This window comes from Schistocerca serialis, chromosome 2 (assembly GCF_023864345.2).
Source record: "Schistocerca serialis cubense isolate TAMUIC-IGC-003099 chromosome 2, iqSchSeri2.2, whole genome shotgun sequence".
In the NCBI taxonomy this organism is placed as follows: domain Eukaryota; kingdom Metazoa; phylum Arthropoda; class Insecta; order Orthoptera; family Acrididae; genus Schistocerca; species Schistocerca serialis.
In genome coordinates, this window is record NC_064639.1 from 827,949,515 (window position 1) to 827,973,300 (window position 23,786).

At 38.8% G+C, this 23,786-nt stretch overlaps 1 protein-coding gene across 2 annotated transcripts in view; it reads left to right on the forward strand.

Annotated features, from left to right (window-relative positions):
• LOC126458089 (Golgi pH regulator A) overlaps nt 1-23,084 on the forward strand; it is a 105,347-nt gene extending 82,263 nt beyond the window's left edge. Inside the window, exons 7-10 of one of the 2 annotated variants that reach the window (XR_007585573.1) lie at nt 2,959-3,144; nt 3,378-3,443; nt 8,211-8,492; nt 22,949-23,084. Coding sequence is in view for 1 of the 2 variants with exons in the window: in XM_050094907.1 (XP_049950864.1) it covers nt 2,959-3,144; nt 3,378-3,443; nt 8,211-8,411 (453 nt within the window). In the remaining variant the exon portion in view is untranslated. Of the gene's footprint in view, nt 1-2,958; nt 3,145-3,377; nt 3,444-8,210; nt 8,795-22,948 lie in introns of those variants that run through there. The other variant, XM_050094907.1, reaches the window with a different exon arrangement.
• The last annotated feature ends 702 nt before the right edge of the window (nt 23,085-23,786 follow it).

Sequence of the window (23,786 nt, forward strand, 5' to 3'; positions counted from 1 at the left end):
CTTCGCATATGTCCATGGAGGACATGCTGAGCAGCATTCCTTGCCCAATGGCTGCAGTGTTTTCGCTGCCGAGCTGGTGGCTATATCTCGTGCTCTTGAGCACATCCGTTCATGCCCTGGGGAGTTGTTTCTTCTGTGTACTGACTCCTTGAGCAGCCTACAAGCTATCGACCAGTGCTACTCTTGCCATCCTTTGGTAGTGACCATCCAGGAGTCTGTCTATGCCCTGGAACGGTCCAGTTGTTCAGTGGTGTTTGTCTGGACCCAAGGTCACGTCAGAATCCCAGGCAATGAACTTGGCGATAGGCTGGCCAAACAGGCCACGTGGAAACTGTTTGTGGAGATCGGCTTCTCTGCATCTGTGCTGCGTTCAGTACTATGTTGCAAGGTTTTGTGTCTTTGGGAGACAGAATGGCATAACCTCAGTATGCACAATGAACTGCGTGCCATTAAGGAGACTACGAATGTGTGCAAGACCTCCACGTGGGCCTCTCGCAGGGACTCTGTGGTTCTCTGTCAGCTCTGCGTTGGCCACGCTTGGGTGAAACATGGTTACCTCCTGCGTCGTGAAGACACATCTTAGTGTCGTTGCGATGCCCGACAGGCAGTGGCCCTTATCATGGTAAGCTGTCCTTCTTTCGCCACCCTGCGATGGACTCTTCAGTTACCGGACTCGTTGCAATCAATTTTAGCTGACAACAGCTCATCAGCTAATTTAGTTTTACATTTTATGCATGACGGTGGGTTTTATCATTCTATATAAGTTTTTGCACATGTCCTTTGTCCCTTTGTGTTCTCCACTCTAATGCTTTTAGGCTGGATGTTTTAATGTGTCACAGAGTGGCTGGCTTTTCCTTTTTATTCTCGTGGTCGGTCAGCCACGGACATCATCTCTCTTATCCCTTCTACCTATTTCTTGCTTCTCTCTGTGGTTTTCTTTGCCTGTTTTGTCCATAGTAGTGTTGGTTGTCTTACTGTAATTCTTCTGGTTCTTCCGTTCTCCTGTTGTTGTGCTGTACATCTCCTTTGTTTTCTTCTTTCCCTTGCGTAATTATTTTACTGGGAACAAGGGACTGATGAGCTCCCAATTTGGTTCCTTCCCCCTCTCCTTTAAACCAATCAATAAATCTACCAACATCCTTTTTCTTGCTCTATCACATACAACATTTATATTGAAGTCATCACATATAACTAATTTTTCGTACTTCCTACAAAGTGTATCAAGAACCCTCTCTAGCTTGAGCAGAAATGCTCTGAAGTCAGAGTTAGGGGACCTATAAACAACAACAACTAGAAGTGTAGTTTCATTAAAATTAACTTCCCCTGCACAAAATTCAAATATGTTTCCATTGCAGTGCTGTGATATGTCTATGGGCTCAAATGGAATACTGTTTTTTGTGTACATAGCCACTCACCCACCCCACAAGGAACTCCTTGAAAAGTAGCCAGCTAATTTGTATCCTGGTAAAGGAAGCCTCTGAATTGCCAAATTATTTAAGTGGTGCTCTGACATACCAATAATTTCAGAGTCAACATCTATAAGCAGTTCACTAACTTTATCCCTAATACCTCTTATATTTTGATGAAATATGCTAATTCCTTCTCTACTTGGAAACATGACGTCCTCTGAAGGTGAGCTCTTAGTTAGAGGGACTTCCTTTAAATAGGTGTACCCGTCAGCTGACTTCAATCTAAAAAAGGTGCAACTTTTTATACCAGCTACTACAGGAATTTTTCCATGAGTGATCCCACCACCACCCACTACACTGTCACCTATAAGCTTTGCCAGCCTCCCCTTTCTTACAGCTATAAACAAGCCTGCACCACAGGCATTCGACCTATCTTTTCAATATATATTCCAGTCAGAATTTAGAATTTAATTGCTATTAACATCTGGTTTCAGCCAGGTTTATGTCCCTGGTATTATATGGGCCTTGTTACCGTTTATAAGGGAGACTAGTTCTGGCACCTTTCCATAGATGCTCTTGCAGTTAACTAGTACTATATTAATATTTTCTTTCTCCAGTCTGCCATGACAAATGCTACTTTCTTTAATTACTGGGGGTAGTATTCTTCCCTGTCTACTGTGGGGTACAAATGCCACCTTCCAATAGTTTCATGAGGATTGGCACAGGAACACTGCAGTAGTATGCTTGAAGCATGGGAAAAGTTTATTTACAGTAGACTAATTGTTCGCAGCTCGCTTTGGCACATTAGCACAAGCTCTTAGTAGGGTGCGATTACATGCGTTAATGCATTTAAACTGCTAAAAGGGTCCTGTTCATGTAAGTAAGGAGTTATTCACTTATAGATACTTTACACAGGATGAAATGAGCTCCCTGATAAATGGAAGTCTCACACACAAATCTTGCAGAGTCTGCAATCCAGTCATGTACATCCGTTTGTTCATCTGTTGTAGCATCAGGTGATCTGTACCATTAGCAAAACAATGCACCAACCTGCCTCTCCTGAACTGTGTCAAAATGGTTTGAGGAACACTCGATGAGCAAAGGGGTGCTATGTGGTTCCCATATCATCTGACAATCCTATTTATCACAACTGAGGCACAGCTGATTGAGATTTGTCAACTCAGATAAATCTCAGTGAGCTGTAGGTGTTTGAGCAGTCATGTGTCAAGAGGACTCCCCACAATTTCAGAGTTTTGTCAACTTGTTCAGGGCAACGTGGATTGGTGCACATTAATAGGTTGATTTCTTTAATTCAGTTGCTTGCAGATTTATAAGTTTTATAAAAGGTATGCAAATGTATGTAACGCTGTTCACCAAGTTATTGAAAATGGATGTAACTATAAAGATGAGCGTAAAGTTTCATTTGTAGCCTTTCTTATTTTACAGCTACAGAAGTTCACTTATCATTTCAGATTTCTGGATCTTTTCAGGTACCAATAAATCTATTTCTCATTTTTTTTCTTATATTTAATTTAATTTAATTTTACAGTCAACTATCAACATAGTTTTTGACAGAGTTGGAAAGAAAGATCCAGTAACCAGAGGCATTGAAATTGCAGTACATTGGGTCGGCATTAATATTGATGTGACTTTCTGGTCACAACATATTTCATTCTTTCTTGTTGGCTGCATTGTGGTCACTTCTATTAGAGGTCTTCTTCTGACACTTACAAAGGTAAAGTACTAGATTTTAAGTTTCAAGTTTGTTAAAATTTGTTCCTTTTAGTTGTATCTTGATTGATGTGAAAGGCATAACTATTATCACCAGCTTTGCTTTGTTAAAAACATGCAGTGTGAAAATAAAGAATCTGTTGTTATCAAGCTTTAATATATTATGCTGAAAATAATATAACAAATATTTAAACATATACAAAACAATGCAATTAATTATATTTATTTATGTTACAGTTCTTTTATGCTATATCCAGCAGCAAGTCCTCGAACATAATTGTTCTCATTCTAGCTCAGATAATGGTAAGTCAGTACTTTCCAAATGTTTCATTTTTTTTTTACAAAAGAAATTTTATTTTTAAACAAGATGGAAAATAGGATAGGATAGAGACTGGTGAACCTACCCTGATGCAGGCACCGGAAGTTGAATATGGCACACAAAGTAGAGGAGTGGTTTGAGGAGATAAATAGAGAAAGAGGCAGAATGCAGAGAGAAGAATGTGAATGTAGATTAATAGAGGGAAGTAGGATTCCTGGGAACAGGTGTGCATGTGGATGACTAGGGAACATGGCAAGCAGAGACTGAGGTCACGAGGATTTTGGGATTGGGGGATGTTTTGAAAGGACAATTCCCATCTATGTAGTTCAGAGAAGCTGGTACTGAGAAGTGAAGGATTCCCATAACCAAATAGCCATTGAAGTAAGCATGTTGTGCTCAGCAGTATGATCTGCCACTATGCAGTTAACTTTCCTCATGGGTGGACTGCTGGTTGCTGGTCATATCCACATAAAACTGTGCAAAAGGTACAACAGAGTGGGTATGTGGCAGGACTGCAGAGTGGGTATGTGGCAGGACTGCTTTCACAAGTGGCACTGCCTCTAATACAGTAGGATATCTCCATGAGGGAACTGGAAGAAATAGATATAATAGGCTTTGCACCCAAGTCTTCCACAAAATATGGGTCATGTGGTAAAGGGATGGGGTAGCCATAGCACAAAGGTGGACCAGGATATTTCTTTGATGGTTGAGCAGTGGAATACCACTTTGGAAGAGACAAGAAGCATTTTGTAGGGAAGGTCCTTATCTCAAAAGCTTGCTGAAAGGTAGTATAAACCCAGTGGACTATGTGCTTAAGTAGTACCACCATATTCTTATTGCACCCGCTCCAGCATGACTACTTCTCCTTTGAGGGCAGATATATGAACAAATCTGAGGCATGGTCAAAGGCACCTGCATGACACTTCCATATGCCAAAGTTTTTAGAAGTAGCCCAGAGGATGGTGCCCAGATATCCAATATCCGAAACACGTGCTTGGTATAGGTTCATTGTATATATCTTCATGATGTCCTGTATCCAGGACACTGTACCATCCTTCCTCTACAGACTCAATGCTTTCTCTCCTATTCGTTTCTGCCAATCCTCTTCGTCTCATTGTGTCAAGGAGGTCATTGATCTCCAACTTTCCAGTGACTCCATAAAACCTACTGTCCATATAAAACCTGTGAACCATCAACAGTAATTCCACTTTGATAGCTGCTATCCTTACCACACTAAGAGGACTCTCACATACAGTCCATCCACTCACAGACAGCACAGCTCTAGTGATGAGCAATCCTGTGCTCAGTATGGCGACTTCACAGCTGATCTCCTATGCCATATCCACACATGCCAGTGATTCTCCAAGCACCTCCACAAATCAGCTCCAGAGAATAGTCTCTATGCTCCCCTTCTCCCTCCTATTATTGAAGATCAGTACAGAGTGGAACAACTTAACAATGTCCACTAACATGGCTTTGACTACCTCTCATTGTTCGATGAAATGAGGAACATCCTTCCCAGAATCCATCCCATCTCACCCAAAGTGGTAATCCACCATCCGCTCAACCTACAAAATACAATAGTCAATCCTTAAAACACATATACCACTACTCCTTGTCACACAGGTCATATGCATATGGAACATCCAGGTGCAGAACCTGTCCTATGACCCATTCTGTATATCCTGTTAAAGTCCTGTCACAGTAAAATCCCATCCTATCAGAGGTAGGACCATTTGTGAAAGCTGTTCTGTCGTACACCAATTATGCTGTAACTTTTTCTTGGTCTTTTATGTGTGCATTACCATCATCCATTGGTCCACCTGAATGAATGGCCACCTTCAAACTGATTTACACAAAAGTAATGTAGACCTCCTAGTGGCAGACCATACCACCAAGCATAAAATACCCACTTACACTGGCTGCTTCACAACCTTCTGGATCTGAATGCCCCCCTTCCCCTGCCAGTTCAGTTTTTTTCATTGTCTATATCTTCATGATGTAAATGGGAACTGTCATTATAGAACATCCTTCCACCGTGCTGTCTTCATGGCCCAAATCCCCACCAGCCGTTGTCACTATGCCCCACCTCCTTCCCTACTTCACTCAATTAATTCACTCCCACCTTGTTCTTTCTGCATTCTCCCTCTTCCTTTATTCTATACCCCTTCCCTTTCCAATCCACTACTCCATTTCTTCATGTGCCATTTGCAATTTTCCCTACATGCATCAAGGCAGGCTGCAGGTGCCACAGTCCTATGCCATTCTATTTCCAGCATATTCTGCAAAGTGTATATACTTTTATAATATTATCAAGAAGATTAAAACAGTGTGATAGTCAGGGTATCAGTCATGAACCTTCTCAATGAGTGAGGTTTGACTGAAAGTTTGACTTACAGTTTTAATCTGTCAGAAAGTTTCTGTGTGATTTTGTTGTTGTGTGTATGACATATAGAGTACAGCATAGCAGGAGAATAGTTTCCAGCTGCAGAAGGATACATATACGTCGTGTTGAAGCAGCATATTTGACCACTGAAATGTGGCAGATTAGATGAAGCAAAACATGTCTGACAAAACATGAGGTGTATTTTTAAGTAAGTACTGTTTTGAAATAAAACTAAAACAGTTAGACTTTTCTTAGCAAGTTCATTTTTAAATGAAAACCTGTACTTTAATCTACTTTTCTACATAATTCATGCAATAGTTTCTACACAATTCATACTACCAGCTTTTGAATACCATCCTCATGGAAAACTGCCACCTGATTAGACAACCATTGCAACAAGGTCATTTTGGCATTGTTATCATCATTGTAGTGCTAACAAGTCAAAAGCCTCTTCAATTGCAGGAACATGTGGTAGTCACTGGGCACTGGATTGGCGCTCTATGGTGGGTAGTCAGGTTGTTCCCATCCAAATGATCAGCTCTTGAATTCGATTGGCCATGTGTGGACAGGCATTCCCATGAAGCAAAACAATCCCCTTACTCAGCATGCCATGCCTTTTGTTTTGGATTGCATGGCAGAGTTTTTCTAATGTCTCACAATAAGTCTGAAAGTGGATGGTCCCATCACAATTCAAAAAATCCGCGAGAAAAAAACAGTACACAGGATTTTTCTGGGCTGAAATTATTTGCTTGAACTTCACTTTCTTGGGTGATGTTGATTGCTGTCATTCCATGGATTGCTGCTTTGATTTATGTTAAACGTAAGTGACCCACGTTCCATCAGCTGTGACAATTTGGCTTAAAAATTTGTCACCCTCATCACAGTACTGCTCTAGAAAAGTTAAAGAACTGGCTGCACATTTGCTTTTGTACACCTCAGTCAGCATTTTTGGTACTCATTTTGAGCTTAACTTTCCATAATTTAAACATTTTGTAACAGCTGCATAATGCACACTTCTTGACACTTACCGGTAATGTTGAAAGAGTAAAGTGTCTTTTCTGTATCAATTTTTCATCAGTTTTCTGCACCAAATCATCAGTAACTACTGAATGTCATGCACTTTGTTACTCATTGTGCACATTCGTACTGCCATCTTTAAAAGATATCATTGATTTACGAACCACCCCATCGTTTATAATCTTTCCTCCTTACACTTCTCTAATCTGCTGATGAAATCCAGTCACTTTCACATCTTTAGCACAGCATGTATTTTGCAGTCAGTGGGATTCTCAATGGAGACCTTTCAGATACTCACAAACATGCCAAATGACTGTAATGGAGTTTGTGGCTTGCCAATTGAGTGTGGCGCACATTGTGCATGTGCCAAATGCTGACCATTATGCTGCAACGGTGGAACTTCAAAACGGTACTTACTTTAAATACACACCTTGTATAAAATCATTTTTTTCATTTGTTCATCAGACAGGTCCTTGAATTAAAACTGTAGTATAAAATAAATGTTCATTCATGTTTCATACCTTTTTCTGGATAACAGAGGGCTATGAATGTAGGTATTTCTTAACCAGTTTTAAATGGGGTGGAGCAGAGTGTAGGAGGCAAGGAAAGGAAACTCGATCACACACATAGAATGCTGTGGAAAGAAAAATGGTCTGAGGGAAGTAAGCTTCACCTCCATCTAGTAATACTTGTCAGTTGCAGAGGTGATGAACACTGAAATATTTCATATGATCACAGTTAAAAGTGTCTTGTGCAGATAATGCTATGGCTTGTTGCATCATAAAAAAATATTTTTTTGTTTTAATTCCTCCCTAAAAGCACATAAATGTGTATTCTCAGAATTCATAGAGTTGAGCTAACAGTAACAGAAGCGAAGTATAATATTAATGTTGCATGTCATGTACTAGACATTTCATGGAAATTAATGTAAGGTAAGCAGTCAACCATGGATAACATTAGAGAACATTCTTAAGTGAATTGTGTGTCAGAATTTAATTTAATTGTTTGCTATTAACTGTTATTTTTTTCCTTAAAGAGAAAGAGAGAAAAAGAAAAGAAAATGTTGTGATTTCAGCCAAAAGCTAAACATTGAGCATTGAGACAATCCAAACCTTTAAAGGTCTCGGTCAAATGTGTTCTCATTCCCTACATTAGACTTTGTCATTTTATTCATATTTTACTCCACCTTTGTTTTCCCGTTTTACACTCAGATGAATACATTGTCCCCCCCCCCTCCCCCCCATGAAGTCCAAGATGCTGCATTTATTACATCCTTTATTACTGTCTAATGGCTTTGTCTCTGAGTTCCCTCTCTCTAACATACTGTATTTATTTTATTACATTCTAGGGCATGTACTTTGTGTCATCTGTGTTGCTGATGCGGATGAACATGCCACCAGAGTACCGAATCATCATTACACAAGTCCTGGGTGAACTACAGTTTAATTTCTACCACCGATGGTTTGATGTCATTTTTCTTGTTAGTGCTCTCTCATCAATTGGCTTCTTGTACCTTGCTCATAAGCAAGCTGTGGGTGATGGTGGCTAAAAGCTGCCAGCATACGGCAGCAATCGGAGCATAATGTGTCAGTCAAGATATTAATATCTCTAAGGATGCTGTTTTATGGAGGTATTGTCATGTTTTGACATTTCTGTTTGTTCAGGAATAATGTAACATCAGTCACAAACAAATAATGATTCATTTCTTAGAAGTCACTCTGAGAGAGAGACAATTAATATATATCTGTTTTAATCTTTCAGTCGGCAAAATACTTCTAAACAATGAAATTTGCTTTATTAAATTTTATAATATTATTATGGTTTTGTTCTTAATACCATCTACTGCATCCAGATGTTGCAACACAGGGAACTGATTGAATATTGTGAAATTCATGCAGCAGACTGGTAATTAATAAATGATATTTCTAATTATTTGCAATTCCAGTAGCATAGTGATGAAGAGAACTATATCCAAAAATATATCGAACGAGGATGTCAAACTGTGTGATATCATTCTAAAAGTTGTTATTGGTAATTTCAGTAATGTAGTGTTTTGTACATACTAAGTTTCAGGTGAGTGTTGAGTCACTTATCATGCATCATCTTCCAAAACCTTCATTCATTTGTGTGTGTGTGTGTGTGTGTGTGTGTGTGTGTGTGTGTGAACAATCTAACAATTTCATAGATCTGGGAAGGAATTATGTACTAAAACGTATTAGAAATTGGGTTCCTCTGCTGCTCTTGTTAAATTACACCTGTAATTTTATGCTTCTAACAACAATACAGTGCTTCACTAGGATAGGAAATTCTTTATTAATTGTGTATTGCTTCCTGAAGATTTGAATGTAGTATAGTGGAATCAGTGTCTGCATAGAGAGGCACTGCACCTTGATTCGGCACTATGTAGTCGCCGAGAGGTGCGTGTGTAGCCTATAGTTCCGAAGAAGCAATATTCTCAGTCTTGTTCATGTGCTTGTTGATGGCTCAAAATGTCTCAGCTATTCAGCTACTTAGTGAGTTGTTATGTTTACTACTCCCATTATTTATCTTCCACCAAGGACTTTCCATTACCATTTTAAGATGTGAGTTAACTATATATGACAATAACACATTTAAACAGAGCATAAAATATGAGTGGCCAATACTATACTAATTTCTGTTTTTAATCCTTTAGAACCATGTTTTGTATACTGAATGTGAATATAAAAATTAACTGAGAATGATTGTGAAGAAAGTGAAGTGTATGGGTCAGTCAATACCCTCATCAAGTGTAATTAACGAGATGTGTGAGAGTTAAGACATGAAAACAAACAAACTACTACAAAGAAGATAGAGATCATAACTGAAGATACCTTTTTCTGTAATTCAAGTTTAGTGGTCATGTTTAAAGGAATGGGTAATCAGGATCTGATTTGTCTGTCCCTGCTAGAAGTTTCTGATATATTTGCATACAGTTGTCTTCAGAAATGTTCATGCACATTCCTTGTTTCTTGTACTTCAAGATTTCCTTTCTTTTTGGCCCCACGTCATTATAATAATCTTTGTGCCATAATTTTAAATGATTATGGAGACCAAATGTTAATGCACTTGTGGCTTAGGACTGCCCATGCAAGCTGCGTATGGCTTGTTTTCTGTCCAATGCTCTATAAGAAACTGTCACACTTACAATCTTCATTTTGACATCTCTAAAAAGTATTTCCATAAACAAATTTTGCAAGAATAATACATGAAACTATAAAAACTTCAACATACCTACTTCTCTGTGTGCTTCATAAATTATACTAGAACACTCATTGTCAGTGTCCTTTGCTTATCTTTCATCAATAGACCACCTCTTCTGATTCATCACCACCTCCTGTGATAGCATTATAAACAATAAGATCGAACACACTTGGCAGAATCTCTGATTTACTCATCAGTTAACTAGTCAGCTGATTGTCTTCTAAGTTTCCTGCTACCTATTTCCTTTTGATTGTTGGCAGCTGTGGTGGTTCCAGAGATAACCAGAGAGAATGCAATATTTAGCTTTTTAGCTGCCACTTTCACACGTCTTAATTAGACACATCGTCCCAGAAATTCAAAATGTCAAAGTAGTTCCATAGTCAGGAAAAGAGTGTAGGGGTGCAGATTCAGGAATCCTGCAGTGCCATTCTAGGAAAAGTCCTAATGAAGATAGTTTGGCGTTGCTTTCATCCAACTTATTATTAAGGATCATGCATGTAACATGTGAACAACTGTGAGGAGGGCTTGTACGATGTCTTGTTGTGTTTTTGTTGTGATGGATGAAGTGAAGGGAGAGGAGGAAACCCATTGCTGGCATATAGTCTACTCCTCTTGAATAGCATCAAGGGAGCCGACTCGCTTAACATCCCCCTTTAATAGACGGATCACCATCAACAGTATCACATGCCATCACTTCATGAGACACTGCCGAGAGGTTTAGAATTTAATCAAGGACATTGACACAGGAACTGGTGGTCAGGAACTTTACGCCACCACCTCTCCTCCTCTTGCTGGCCAAATATTGGAATTGAAAATTTTCTACCATTAGGATTCAAATTGGTTCACCCCTTAGTGAAATGCCACTGCACAAGCATACAAAGTGACCTCAGCTATGCAGGTGGGTTTTCACAGAAATTACTTAAATGAAAACTGCATTGGTTTCTAGGAACTGAGGGACTGATAACAGAAACACAAAATGAACATTTTGTATATCTGTTAGCACTGCTTACATTGTTAATAGTTCAGCATTTCTGTTCCACATAGAGCAACTCTGTATGTTCAATTATTGTACTTTGAATTTAGTGTGATGGTGGAAAACTGATTGAAAGCAAGCAAGGGTGTAAAAGGAGACACACACCCACAATAAAGAAGAATTACTAAACAGTAGATAGGCATACAAAGAAGATGTCAGTGACTTGCTTTCTTCATTGGAGCATAGTGGCTTTTCTCATACCATATTTGGAATGAGAGTAAATAGAGCAATTTGAGCGTGTCTTATCTATTTAAACAGCTTGATGTTCTCCTTTTTGTATCACTCCATGTCTGTTAGTTCCTCTTTCTTATCATTTGCTCTGTTATGCAGTGCTACATTAACATTTTCCTCTTAATTTGCTGAATATATGTTCCCTGTGTTGATGTATATACTTTCTTCACTGAAAGTGTCCAGTCTTTGACAGGTAGAGCTCATAAGTCACAAGTCACGGTAGACTGTGAATACATTTACCCAGTGCTTGATTTGTAAAAAAAGAGGTTCTGTACTGTTACTTCCTGCGGAGGAGGTGGGTGGGAGGGTGGGTTGTTTTTGAAATTTAGACTTCTTAAAGTGTTATTTTAATGCTTTCTGCACATTTTAAAAGTCAAATACAACATTGGTACTGGTAAAAAATAAGTTATATCGTACAATATCTCAAAATCTGTGGTTCTGATTTTTTTTTCCGGTATGGAGTGCTGGTGTGTACTGTCAAAAATCAAGCACTGCATTTATCTCTTTTTGCCATGTGTAGATTTCTTATGGACCTATGTTGTGTGCTGCAAAGACTACTGGTGCTATAAGCTATGGTGAAAGACATTTTGAGTGGAATTTCTTGTACCATTGCTACTGTGAAATCCTTTGCAGAAGAAGAGCACAAGAATACTGAAAAAATGTAATTAGCATTTATTTTGTTTCCTCAGCTGTTTCGCTTTTGTAATGAAGGTTGTGTTACATGTTCATTCATAACACATGCTTCACAAATACCTCTAAATAAACTGTTTTCACTGTGGCCTATTATGTAGATATTCAATTGTGTTCAGTGCATTTCAAATTGTTATTATGTTATAAAATTGTAAACATTCCTCCATTTCCAAGTACATAGTTCTAACATGTGTAATTTGTGAATCAAGTGGGCTGTGCTTATTTCCTTAAAAGGCTTTACCACATTGTGTTCAAAATGAAACTCGACAACAGAGAGAGAGAATTTTTTTAACAATATTTCTTGTACTGTTTCTGTATTGAAACTGCAATTTATGCATCCTTATTGTATCATTTTCATTTAGCTTACATAAAGGAAAGTTTTATAGATGCAGAATAATAATTTCTGAATATGTATGACATATATACCCAGGATCCCACTATTATTGTACACTGATAAGCCAAAGCATTATAACCACTGCCCGTTGCAATATCAGATGACACCTAGTGGCATTGTGGGCACAAGACACGGTAACAAAAGTGTGTAAGCAGAGCAGACACAGATAGGGGATCACACTAGTGAAGATAAGGGCTGCAAATGAGGAATTCCATTGAGATAAGCGACTTTGACAAGGGGCAGATAATTATTAACAGAGCCTTTGAACAAGTGTCTCAAAAATGGTGAAGCTCATCAAATGTTCATGTGCTACTGTTGTGAGCGTGTACAGAAAACGGTATCCCATTTGAGTCAATTGATGTTTCAAAGTACTGCACTGAAAAGGTGTTTGAATGTTGTGCAGGTGTGGTTAAATTTAGTGGAGCTAAACTTCTTACTGTTGTTATTTATAGATCCCCAGACTCCGATTTCACAACATTTTTGCTAAAGCTAGAGGTGGTTCTTGGTTCACTTTATAGGAAATACAAAAAGTTAGTTATATGTGGTGACTTCAATATTAATTGTATAAGTGATTGTGCAAGGAAAAGGATGCTGGTAGACCTCCTTAATTCATATAATCTTATGCAAACCGTATTCTTTCCAACGAGAGTGCAAGGGAACAGTAGAACAACCATAGACAATATTTTTGTTCATTCGTCATTATTAGAAGGGCATTCTGTTAGCAAAAAGGTGAATGGCCTTTCAGATCATGATGCACAAATTTTAAGTCTAAAAGATTTTTGTGCTGCAACACATGTTAAATATAGTTACCAACTTTTTAGGAAAGCTGATCCAGTTGCTGTACAGACTTTTGTAAACCTTATCAAGGAACAAGAGTGGCAAGATGTTTATAGTGCTGATACAGTAGACGATAAATATAATGCTTTCCTCAAGACTTTTCTCGTGCTCTTTGAAAGTTGCTTTCCGTTAGAACGTTCAAAACAGGGTACTAGCACAAACAGGCAGCCTGGGTGGCTGACTAAAGGGATAAGAATATCTTGTAGAACAAAGTGGCAATTATATCAAAACGTTAGAAACAGTCAAAATCTAAATGCAGCAGCCCATTACAAACAGTATTGTAAGGTGCTTAAAAAAGTTATTAGGAAGGCAAAAAGTCTGTGGTATGCAGATAGAATAGCTAAGTCTCAGGATAAAACTAAAACCATATGGTCAGTCGTAAAGGAAGTGGCTGGTCTGCAGAGACAGGTCGAGAATATAGAATCAGTGCGTAGTGGGGATGTCCGTGTTACTGATAAGTCACATATATGTACAGTATTTAATAATCACTTTCTGAATATAGCAGGTGAACTAAATAGAAACCTAGTCCCAACAGGGAATCATATAGCGCTCTTAGAGAAAAGTGTTCCGAGACTGTTACCTGAAATGCTCCTCCATGATACTGACAAGAGGGAGATTGAGTTAATAATTAAATCACTAAAGACCAAGAACTCTCATGGATATGACGGGGTATCTAGCAGAATACTGAAGTATTGTTCCACGTATGTTAGCTCAGTACTTAGCCATATCTGTAACTTTTCCTTTAGGAGTGGTCAGTTTCCTGACCGATTAAAGTACTCGGTAGTGAAGCCACTTTATAAAAAGGGAGACAGGGATAATGTTGACAATTATAGACCTATTTCTATGCCATCGGTGTTTGCTAAAGTTATCGAGAGGGTTGTATATACAAGGTTACTGCAGCATTTAAATTCACATAATTTGCTGTCAAATGTACAGTTTGGTTTTAGAAATGGCTTAACAACTGAAAATGCTATAGTCTCTTTTCTCTGTGAGGTTTTGGATGGATTAAATAAAAGGTTGCGAACGTTAGGTGTTTTCTTTGATTTAACGAAGGCTTTTGACTGTGTTGACCACAAAATATTACTGCAGAAGTTGGAACATTATGGAGTAAGGGGAGTAGCTTACAATTGGTTCGCCTCCTACTTTAAGAACAGAAAGCAAAAGGTAATCCTCCGCAATATTGAGAGTGGTAATGATGTTCATTCCCAATGGGGCACTGTTAAATGGGGCGTTCCCCAAGGGTCGGTGCTGGGGCCACTGCTGTTTCTTATTTATGTAAATGATATGCCTTCTAGTATTACAGGTGATTCAAAAATATTTCTGTTTGCTGATGACACCACCTTGGTAGTGAAGGATCTTGTGTGTAATATTGAAACATTATCAAATAATGTAGTTCATGATATAAGTTCGTGGCTTGTGGAAAATAATCTGATGCTAAATCACAGTAAGACTCAGTTTTTACAGTTTCTAACCCACAATTCAACAAGAACTGACATTTTAATCAGACAGAATGGGCATGTTATAAGCGAGACGGAACAGTTCAAGTTCCTAGGCGTACGGATAGATAGTAAGCTGTTGTGGAAAGCCCATGTTCAGGATCTTGTTCAGAAACTAAATGCCGCTTTATTTACCATTAGAACAGTATCTGAAATAAGTGACATTTCAACACGAAAAGTAGTATACTTCGCATATTTTCATACGCTTATGTCATATGGTATTATTTTTTGGGGTAATTCTTCTGATTCAAAAAGGGTATTTTTGGCTCAAAAACGGGCTGTTCGAGCTATGTATGGTGTAAGTTCGAAAACCTCTTGTCGACCCCTATTCAATAGTCTGGGAATTTTGACATTGCCCTCACAGTATGTATTTTCTTTAATGTCGTTTGTTGTTAGCAATATTAGCTTATTCCCAAGAGTTAGCAGCTTTCACTCAGTTAATACTAGGCAGAAATCAAATCTGCATGTGGAATGCACTTCCTTGACTCTTGTGCAGAAAGGAGTGCAGTATTCTGCTGCATCCATTTTCAATAAGCTACCACAAGAACTCAAAAATCTTAGCAGTAGCCCAAACACTTTTAAGTCTAAACTGAAGAGTTTCCTCATGGCTCACCCCTTCTATTCTGTCGAGGAGCTCCTGGAAGAGCTAAAAAATTAAGCAAATTCCAGTGTTACATTCTTGATTTTCTTTATTTAAACTAACGACTTGTCGCCTGAATATGTTTCTTATATTTCATTTTATCTGTTTCTACAATCGTGTTATAATTTCATGTATTGACTCGTTCCATGACCATGGAGACTTCTCCTAAATGTGGTCCCACGGAACAATAAATAAATAAATAAATAAATAAATAAAAAGGTAAAAGGACACTGAAACTATCACTAGGCACTATATGGTTGGATGCCCATTACCCTTCACAGAACATGGGGTTTGGAGGCTTGTCTGCCCTGTAAAGTATGATTGGTGGTGATCGGTGGCATCTCTGCTGAAAGAGCACAGTGCTGGTCCATGCACAAATTTTTCAGAGCACCCCATTCATTATACAGTGTTGAACATGGAGCCCCATAGCAGACCACTACTATGTGTTCACATGTTGATCCAACATCATCATCAATTATGATTGTAGTGGGTACACGGTCATCGGGTTTCAACTGTTGATCAATGGAAACATGTCGGCTCTCTGTGTGAATCAAATTTTTGCTGCACTAGGTAAATGGATGCCTCTACAGATTCCGTCATCTAGGTGAATGGCAGTTTGGAATATGCAGTGTGCCCCAGCTGGTAATAATTGAAGACATGCTGATAGCTGTGAATCACCTGCATCCCTTCATACTTGGTGTCTTCCCCGATGGTGATGTCATATTTCAGCAGTTTAATTTTCTGTGTCTTGGAGCCATAACTGTGCTACAGTGGTTTGAGGAGCATTATAGTGAACTCATATTGATGTCTTGGCCACAAATTCGCCTGGTGTACATCCTGCAGAACTCATTTGGGTCGCTATTGGTCATCACCAATACGCAAATCAGTGGCCTATTATTTACACAAATTACGTGACCTGTGCATAGACACTTAATGATACATACCTCCAAAAACCTACCAACAAACTGTCAGATCCCTGACGTATGTATTTCGTTCCAAAGATGGACAAACAAGCTGTTAAGGAGGTGGTCATAATGTTTTGGCTCATCGGTGTATAAGTGCTTCTAGCATCATAGTAATTGATAGAGTGTATATCCTCTTTATTTCAAAGCATGTGCTTTTGAAAGCAATACATACAATTCTGTGCATACTCTATAGCCTAAGGAATCCACAGCGAACAAATCTTTTCCTCAGCATGCTTTACACTGCAGAAGACTACCTGTGTCTCACGGTATGTCATATGATGCCTCTTTTCAATCGAGTAGCACACAGCTTCAATGTTTTCGGGAGCAACATCTGAATTTGGTCAATCTGTAAATGTTCATTGCTGATAGAAGCATGATCCTGACAAAATTCTGCAGACCCCAATTGCAAACTGTTTTTCTTAGGAGGATTGATTACCATAATTTGAATGACATGATTTGAGGCATTGTCATTGAGTTTGGTCTTAATGAAAATGTAAAATATCAGCCAGTGAAAACTTTCATGTGAAATTTTTGTTTTTTTCAGCATACCTTTTTTAACACTTGCAGTAACACTTCTCATTAGTGATATGTAGCGGTCATTTGTGAAAACCTAAACATTGACCCTCATAATACTGTACTTTGTGTCTCATTAATCATGTTTCATGCTTATGCTGTTTGCTCTGTTAATTGTGTGGCTGTTTTTGCCATTCACTCCTTTAGAGTCTCACAACATATATCCCCTACGCTGGTTCTAGGTATTATAAAAAAATGTTGACACTTTTGCTATCTTATTTATTACATCCTGATTCTACCTTAATTAATCCATTTTAAAGAACTTATCAGTTTATGAAAATTACAGATCATTCAGTTCTTTACTCTACCTACATTTTTGTTGATCAACCAGTGTTCAGGTGAAAAACAGTTTACCCTTTTTGAGTCACCAGGGAAACCTTTTTATGCTACAAAAATTGTTACAGTGTGAAAGAACATTTCATCTTGTTATGTAAAATATTCTTCTAAGCCAAGCCTCATTTCCATAAGGAAAGACTTTATTCTGCTAAGCTAATTTATAAATGTATGGTTGCAGATAAGGGTGACTTTGTGATTTGTGCCAAATGACTGTGCATGCGTGCGTGCGTGCATGCGTGTCTTGTCTAATTCAGTGTCAAAAGCTTACTTGTTTAGCAGTGTTTTTGCTCTGCCTGTGTGTGACTCAACATCTCCATTATATAGTGAGTAGAAATCTATCCTTTTCATTAATATTGTCATTACTCCATCCTAGACTTTCCATTGTTTGATTATATCAGAGCAGTTTTATCACTAGTTCAGCTACACCATTAAAAAAAGGAAAGTGCTAGTTTTCATTTTGAGACTAAATTGTTTTAGAAATTTTCTGCAGAAAGTTAAATAGTCATGGTATGTGAGAGTTACTTACTCTTCCGATGTTTCTGAGTTGTGATCATTGACTGCTCTTTTGGTGGTCAGTAAAAATTTGTTGTCTGTTTGAATCGCATTTACAAGAACCTCTCTTAATCTTTGTCTAATTTAGTTTTATTCATTTAATTAGTCTGGGATCATGTATTAAAGCTGATTAACAACATGAGACTGGTTTTTAATTAAAGTGGTGACAAGGTGCTACCCCACATGCTGAATATTATGTGTAAGTGATTATGCTCAGTTCTCAGCAAAAGATCCTAACCAAGAAGGACAGGAGGTTACTGTCACTCATTTCTAGAAATTGTGAAAAGGAAAGTTGCTACTCAACATGTAGTGGAGACACTGAGTCGCAGATAGGCACAACGAAAAGTCTGTCACAAATAAAGCTGTTGGCCAGTAAGGCCTTCATCAACAGAGACGACAGACAACACACACACACACACACACACACACACACACACACACACATACACACACGGGGGCATGAGGAAGTGAATGGGTTGGGGTATCTACCTCAGCACTGTTTGTAGAGGTTCATATTCACCTTGATTGCATGACAGTGTATAAAAGAGTTGGCAAAGGCCGTACTGGCTGAAAGATTTATTTGTGGCAGTCTTTTTGTTGTGCCTATCTGCTTCTCAGCATTCTGCTATATGATGGATAGCAACTTTCCTTTTCATAATATTGTTACATTCTGTCCTGGATTTTCCATTGTTTGATTTCTAGAAATTGATCATCTGCAATTCTACTAAATCATAAGTCTAGCATTGCTAAGTGGCAGGTAACACTGTATCCTGGGTTTGTTCAGTTGTTACTGTACTCATGTGAAATTAAGAAGTTTTCATGGCATGGAGGCTTATTGATCTGCAGAAAAAGGAGAAATCCAATGCTGTGGTGTCTGGAGACTCACCAGTTACCTGAACACCCCTCTCCTCTCTCACCAGCACATCATCATCATGGCTGTAGTACTCCTGGCCAACATCAGTCCCCAATCCCTTCAAGTACACCCCCTTGCCCAGGTGCATAACTTAATCACATCAGAGTTTACCTTTTGTTTGTGTATAAATAAACCTGTGACGGCTTGCTAAGACTATGAGGTCTGTTAAAAAATTTCTGGAACTTTGTCCACAAAATTTTTCTATGCCTACCTTGTGCATAGTTTATGCCTACTTATTGTGCGTGGTCTCCTTCAACATACTCTCCTTCACAACTGATACACTGCTCCCATCAATGTTTCTGCTTCCAGAAGTAGTCTCGATACACCTTCTGCTGGATCACATGAAGCACTGTCTGCGAATTTTCTTTTATGTCGTCTATCATTGCAAACCTTTGTCTTTTCAGTGGGGTTTTCAACTTTGAAAATAAAAAAAAAGTCCGCAGGGGCCAGGTCTGAAGAGTACAGAGGATGAGGTGGCATAGTGATTTCATTTCTTGTGCAATAGTTACACACAAACAGGGATGAATGTGGGGGTGTGTTATCATGATGCAAGAGCAATGAATTGTACACCGTATTAAATTTGTGACATGAAGCACTTGTCAACATCGAGTCTGAGTACTTAAAATGAAAGGGTGCCACATATGCACAAAATAGTGAGGCAGTTAACATACGTAGGGTAACGTCTGCAGACAGATTATGTTGTGGGTACAGTGGTTACACTGGAAGGTTGTCTGCTAAGAAACTAGATTTCTATTCAGCAGTATGGCAATCAAATTCTCCTCCATCTATTCAGCAGTATGGCAAGCAAATTCTCCTCCATTCATTGGATTTGTGCCTCCTGCAAGAGATAGGGGTGGGGTGGGGGGAGGGGTGGGTATGTGCTACACCTGAATTATGGGCTACAGGCTTCTTATTCAAGATGCAGATTCAGTATAGGGCCAAGTTTCTTAGATTATGTGCTGCGTGGCAGTGAAGTGATGTGTATGTGCCACTAGGTAGAGTGGAATGACTGCAGTAAGATGGGTCAACATGGATTGCATCAATGTGGACTATTTAACGTATCTACAGGGAATCCACTCACAGCCATGTAACGTGGAGTAAGAACAGAGGTTGATGACAATCGAGTTCAAACAAGACAGGAAGTGATACTGTCAGGTCTCTCTCAACCAACTGCTGAGTAAACATTACGAAAGGAATGGCATGCAATGGACTTTTAGAATTGGCTACCTTGCAAAAGTTCAAGGTGCCAAACAACATTGAAACTGGGCAGTAGCTGACTGGAGTTATACAGTCAGGTCTAGAAAGTCACAATTTTGCCTCTTTTTCAAATGATTCAAGGCACTGAGTGCAGAGGTGGCCAAATGAAACATTTAATCTGTGGAATGAAAAGAATGTAGTTCGGGCTGGAGGTGGTTCTGTGAAGTTTGGCTATGTCTTTCCTGCCATGACTTGGGCTCACTCATTCAGATTACCTTGAGCATATATCAGAGTGTTTATTTCAAGTGACAAATTGTAGCTCTTTCTTCTACATCTTCACGATGAGTATGCTGAGGACACACTTGTCTTCCAAGATGACAACAGCCTTGTTCACAGGGCCTGCACATCTGTATTCCTCTTTTGACAAAAGCAATAGCAACTTGACTGGCCTGCTAATTCACTTGAGCTTAATCCCATAGAAAATGACTGGGACTGTTTGGAAGGGGGAGGGGGTGAAATGTAGCAGTCAACATCTGTGCTGTGAGATCAATGAGATAGCAGTGCAGGATCTAATTATCAATGAGTGGCTTTAGCTGCATATGGAAAACATGAAGAAACGTATGGACTCTCTTCCTCACCTGTGTCCATTACCAAAGCCAGATCCATGTTACATGGTGTTAGTGTGATGTCTCCTTAAGGTGTAAAATATTTTGTCTGGTGTGCTTATGTATATTGATGAGCAATTAAATAGAGACATATTCTTAGTATTGTTTACAACTCTGCTTTAGCCTGTGAAGGAGGCAAGTTGCCATGAAGCCTATTCCACTAGCCACCAGAGGTGTTAGGAAAAGAAATCATCCAGTGCCCTTCAGTAGCCATCCGTGACCTACAGGTGTTGTGAAATGAAGTGTAAGTCATGCAACCCATTTGCAACAACATCCCACATGGGCTCAATTGTATTGGGGCCAAGTTGGCATATGGGAGACACAAGTAGACCTACAAATGTGGAGGCTTCATCGAACCACTATCATTCAGTTTTTGATAATGGAGTGATATGTTGTCGTTATGAGCATTTGTAAGTTGGGAACATGTGCTTGTCTCTTGTTAATAAAAGTGTGCATGTGTTACTCTGCCACATACTGTTCATAAAGATTGCTTCAAGAACTAAATATAGTCATGAACAAGTCATAGATTTTCAACCCTGAGTCAAATGTTGTTCTGTTTCCAACCACTTTATATTTGCTGCAGGAATACCTTAGGTGTATTTAACTGTGATTTTTGTCATTTTAACTTGCTAGAGTTACAGAGTGTCTTAAGTATCATGTACCTGAAGAGGATTCCAGTTTTTTATCTGGTCCAACAATCCTAATGTGAATTTCTTCCCAGTATCATTCTATTTGAATATTGGGTAGTTTGTAATAACAGGCCATGATCTGTGACTTCCATATTACCTACCCATTATTGGTAATTTGAATCAACATGACAGAGGCAGTCACTTCAGTGTAGTGCAATTAATCAGTGGTCCTTTGGAATAAAAAAGAAAACAAAAAAATCTTGTTTATCCAGTGCTCTACTGTCAATCACATGGGTGGTGCAAAGTCTGACAGTAATATGGTTACAATACCAAAATAGTCAACTTAGGCATGTGAGTACTCTGTCTCCTGCATAACAGCTCTCTCTTCCTTTAGTACGTCCTCTATAATACAAAAGGAAAATTCAAAAATTGCTGGATGTGGCTTAGCCAACTAAATATTTCTGTCAGAGCTGGTAGGTAGTGTAGACTTGGTTGTACAAAAGATATAAAATGCAGCCACATAGAAACAACTCATAAACAGAATGTGTGAGGTAGGGGTTGTAGCTGAATAATTGGTCCCAAGTTTATGCCACTTTTTAATTCTATTTGGATGGAAGCATTGTGTCCACGTAAAAATTTCACTTCAAAATGGCCAAACTATCAGTAGACATTATAGAACAAACTATCCAAGGATGAAATCCACAACTGAAGACTCCTGCCCATACCTCATTATGGGATGTAATATCTAAAAGACATGATCTCAGAACAAATATGCAAGATATATGTAGTGCCAGATGTGTTAGATTGGGAAAAAATGTGATGTGCAAAGCTGAATGGATCCTCTACAATCTATTGTCTGATTCTATCTGGCAATTTGACTGGGAAGAACCAAAAGTGTGATGGCATCTTAACTTCATTATTGAGATGGTTGCATCTAGGGTAGCTCTAGTAAAACATGCATATGTGTCATAATGTTCTAGAAAGTGAATGACTATCTCTTGCAACATAGAACCTTGTTGGCACATCATTGATCCAAAAATCTTTGTCACCATAATCATATTTTTAATGGAATACTTACTCTAGATTTTCTGCTTATGGAAACTAATACAGGGCTGAACTGTACTCATTTGGCTCCTTAAATCATAGGGAGGGAAAAGTCCTGTTATTGAAATTCCTCTATATTTGCCAGATTTTAATTCTGCAAAACAGAAATGTCATGTTACACATTATGGAAGACAGTTATGCCTTTTGCAAACAATTATATCTTCTGTATCACGTGACAGTCTTCCAAAATGTTTTGAGTTTTATATCTTTTTGTTTCTAAGAAAAGATTGTTATTCATGCTGGGTTCTGCTGGTTATGTAAATGTCAGCGGCTGTTGTGAGTTTTCACGTCCATCCTCAATTTTCCTGGGTACACTTTGTATCAGATAGTATTTACTACTGTTGCAAATTGATATTTTATTTAAAAACCCTAGTGCAGTGATGTTGTGGAATTAGAAGTGACACCTGATGGTGATGGCGGTTGGTTGCCTGTTGACTACGAAGTTGGTTTTGTTGTAGAGTGCATCAGCCTCCTCCTATGATGATGACCATGTGAGGTGATCAATGTAGTGGGGGTCACTGCAGTCTATGCCTTATGTTAAGAGTCTGAATTAAGTCACTCTGGTGGCATCAATGGTTATGTCTGAAGCAAGTGTGGCATATCTTGCAGCTGTTGCCTGCGGAGGACCTCAGCCAGAGCCTGCGTATTGACACAACCACGGATCCATACCTGCCGGGGAGGGTTGTCAACACCTGAGTTGGAATAAGACCAGGTGTTGTCTTCATTTATTGCTTGAAAGTCTTGACCATTTCTTCAGACTCTTCTTTCGTAGAAGTCAGTATGATGGTATGTTAGCAGTATATGAGCAATTTGGCAGAACATCACTAATAAGGAATCACATTATGCCTCTGATGGACCACATAATAATAATGAATTTGATCCTGTAGACATCAGATTGCTGGTTAGTGGGTGAATTTATGGGATGGGCCACCTGGTTGTGTCCTATAGTGGGCACTCTGCCACTTGAGGTGATCAGTGTTAACCCTCGAGCAGGTGCACCGTTTTTCATAACACGAGCGGGCACGCAGCACCCTTTGTACACATAAAAAGAATAGCTTTCCTTATGTTACCAAGGTAAGTCCAGTATGATCAAAATCACAGTTTAATCTAAGTTTATTTAAACAAAGAGAAAATAAACTTACATAATACAGGGTGTTTCAAAAATGACCGGTATATTTGAAACGGCAATAAAAACTAAACGAGCAGCGATAGAAATACACCGTTTGTTGCAATATGCTTGGGACAACAGTACATTTTCAGGCAGACAAACTTTCGAAATTACAGTAGTTACAATTTTCAACAACAGATGGCGCTGCGGTCTGGGAAACTCTATAGTACGATATTTTCCACATATCCACCATGCGTAGCAATAATACGTCGTAGTTTCTGAATGAAATTACCCGAAACCTTTGACAACGTGTCTGGCGGAATGGCTTCACATGCAGGT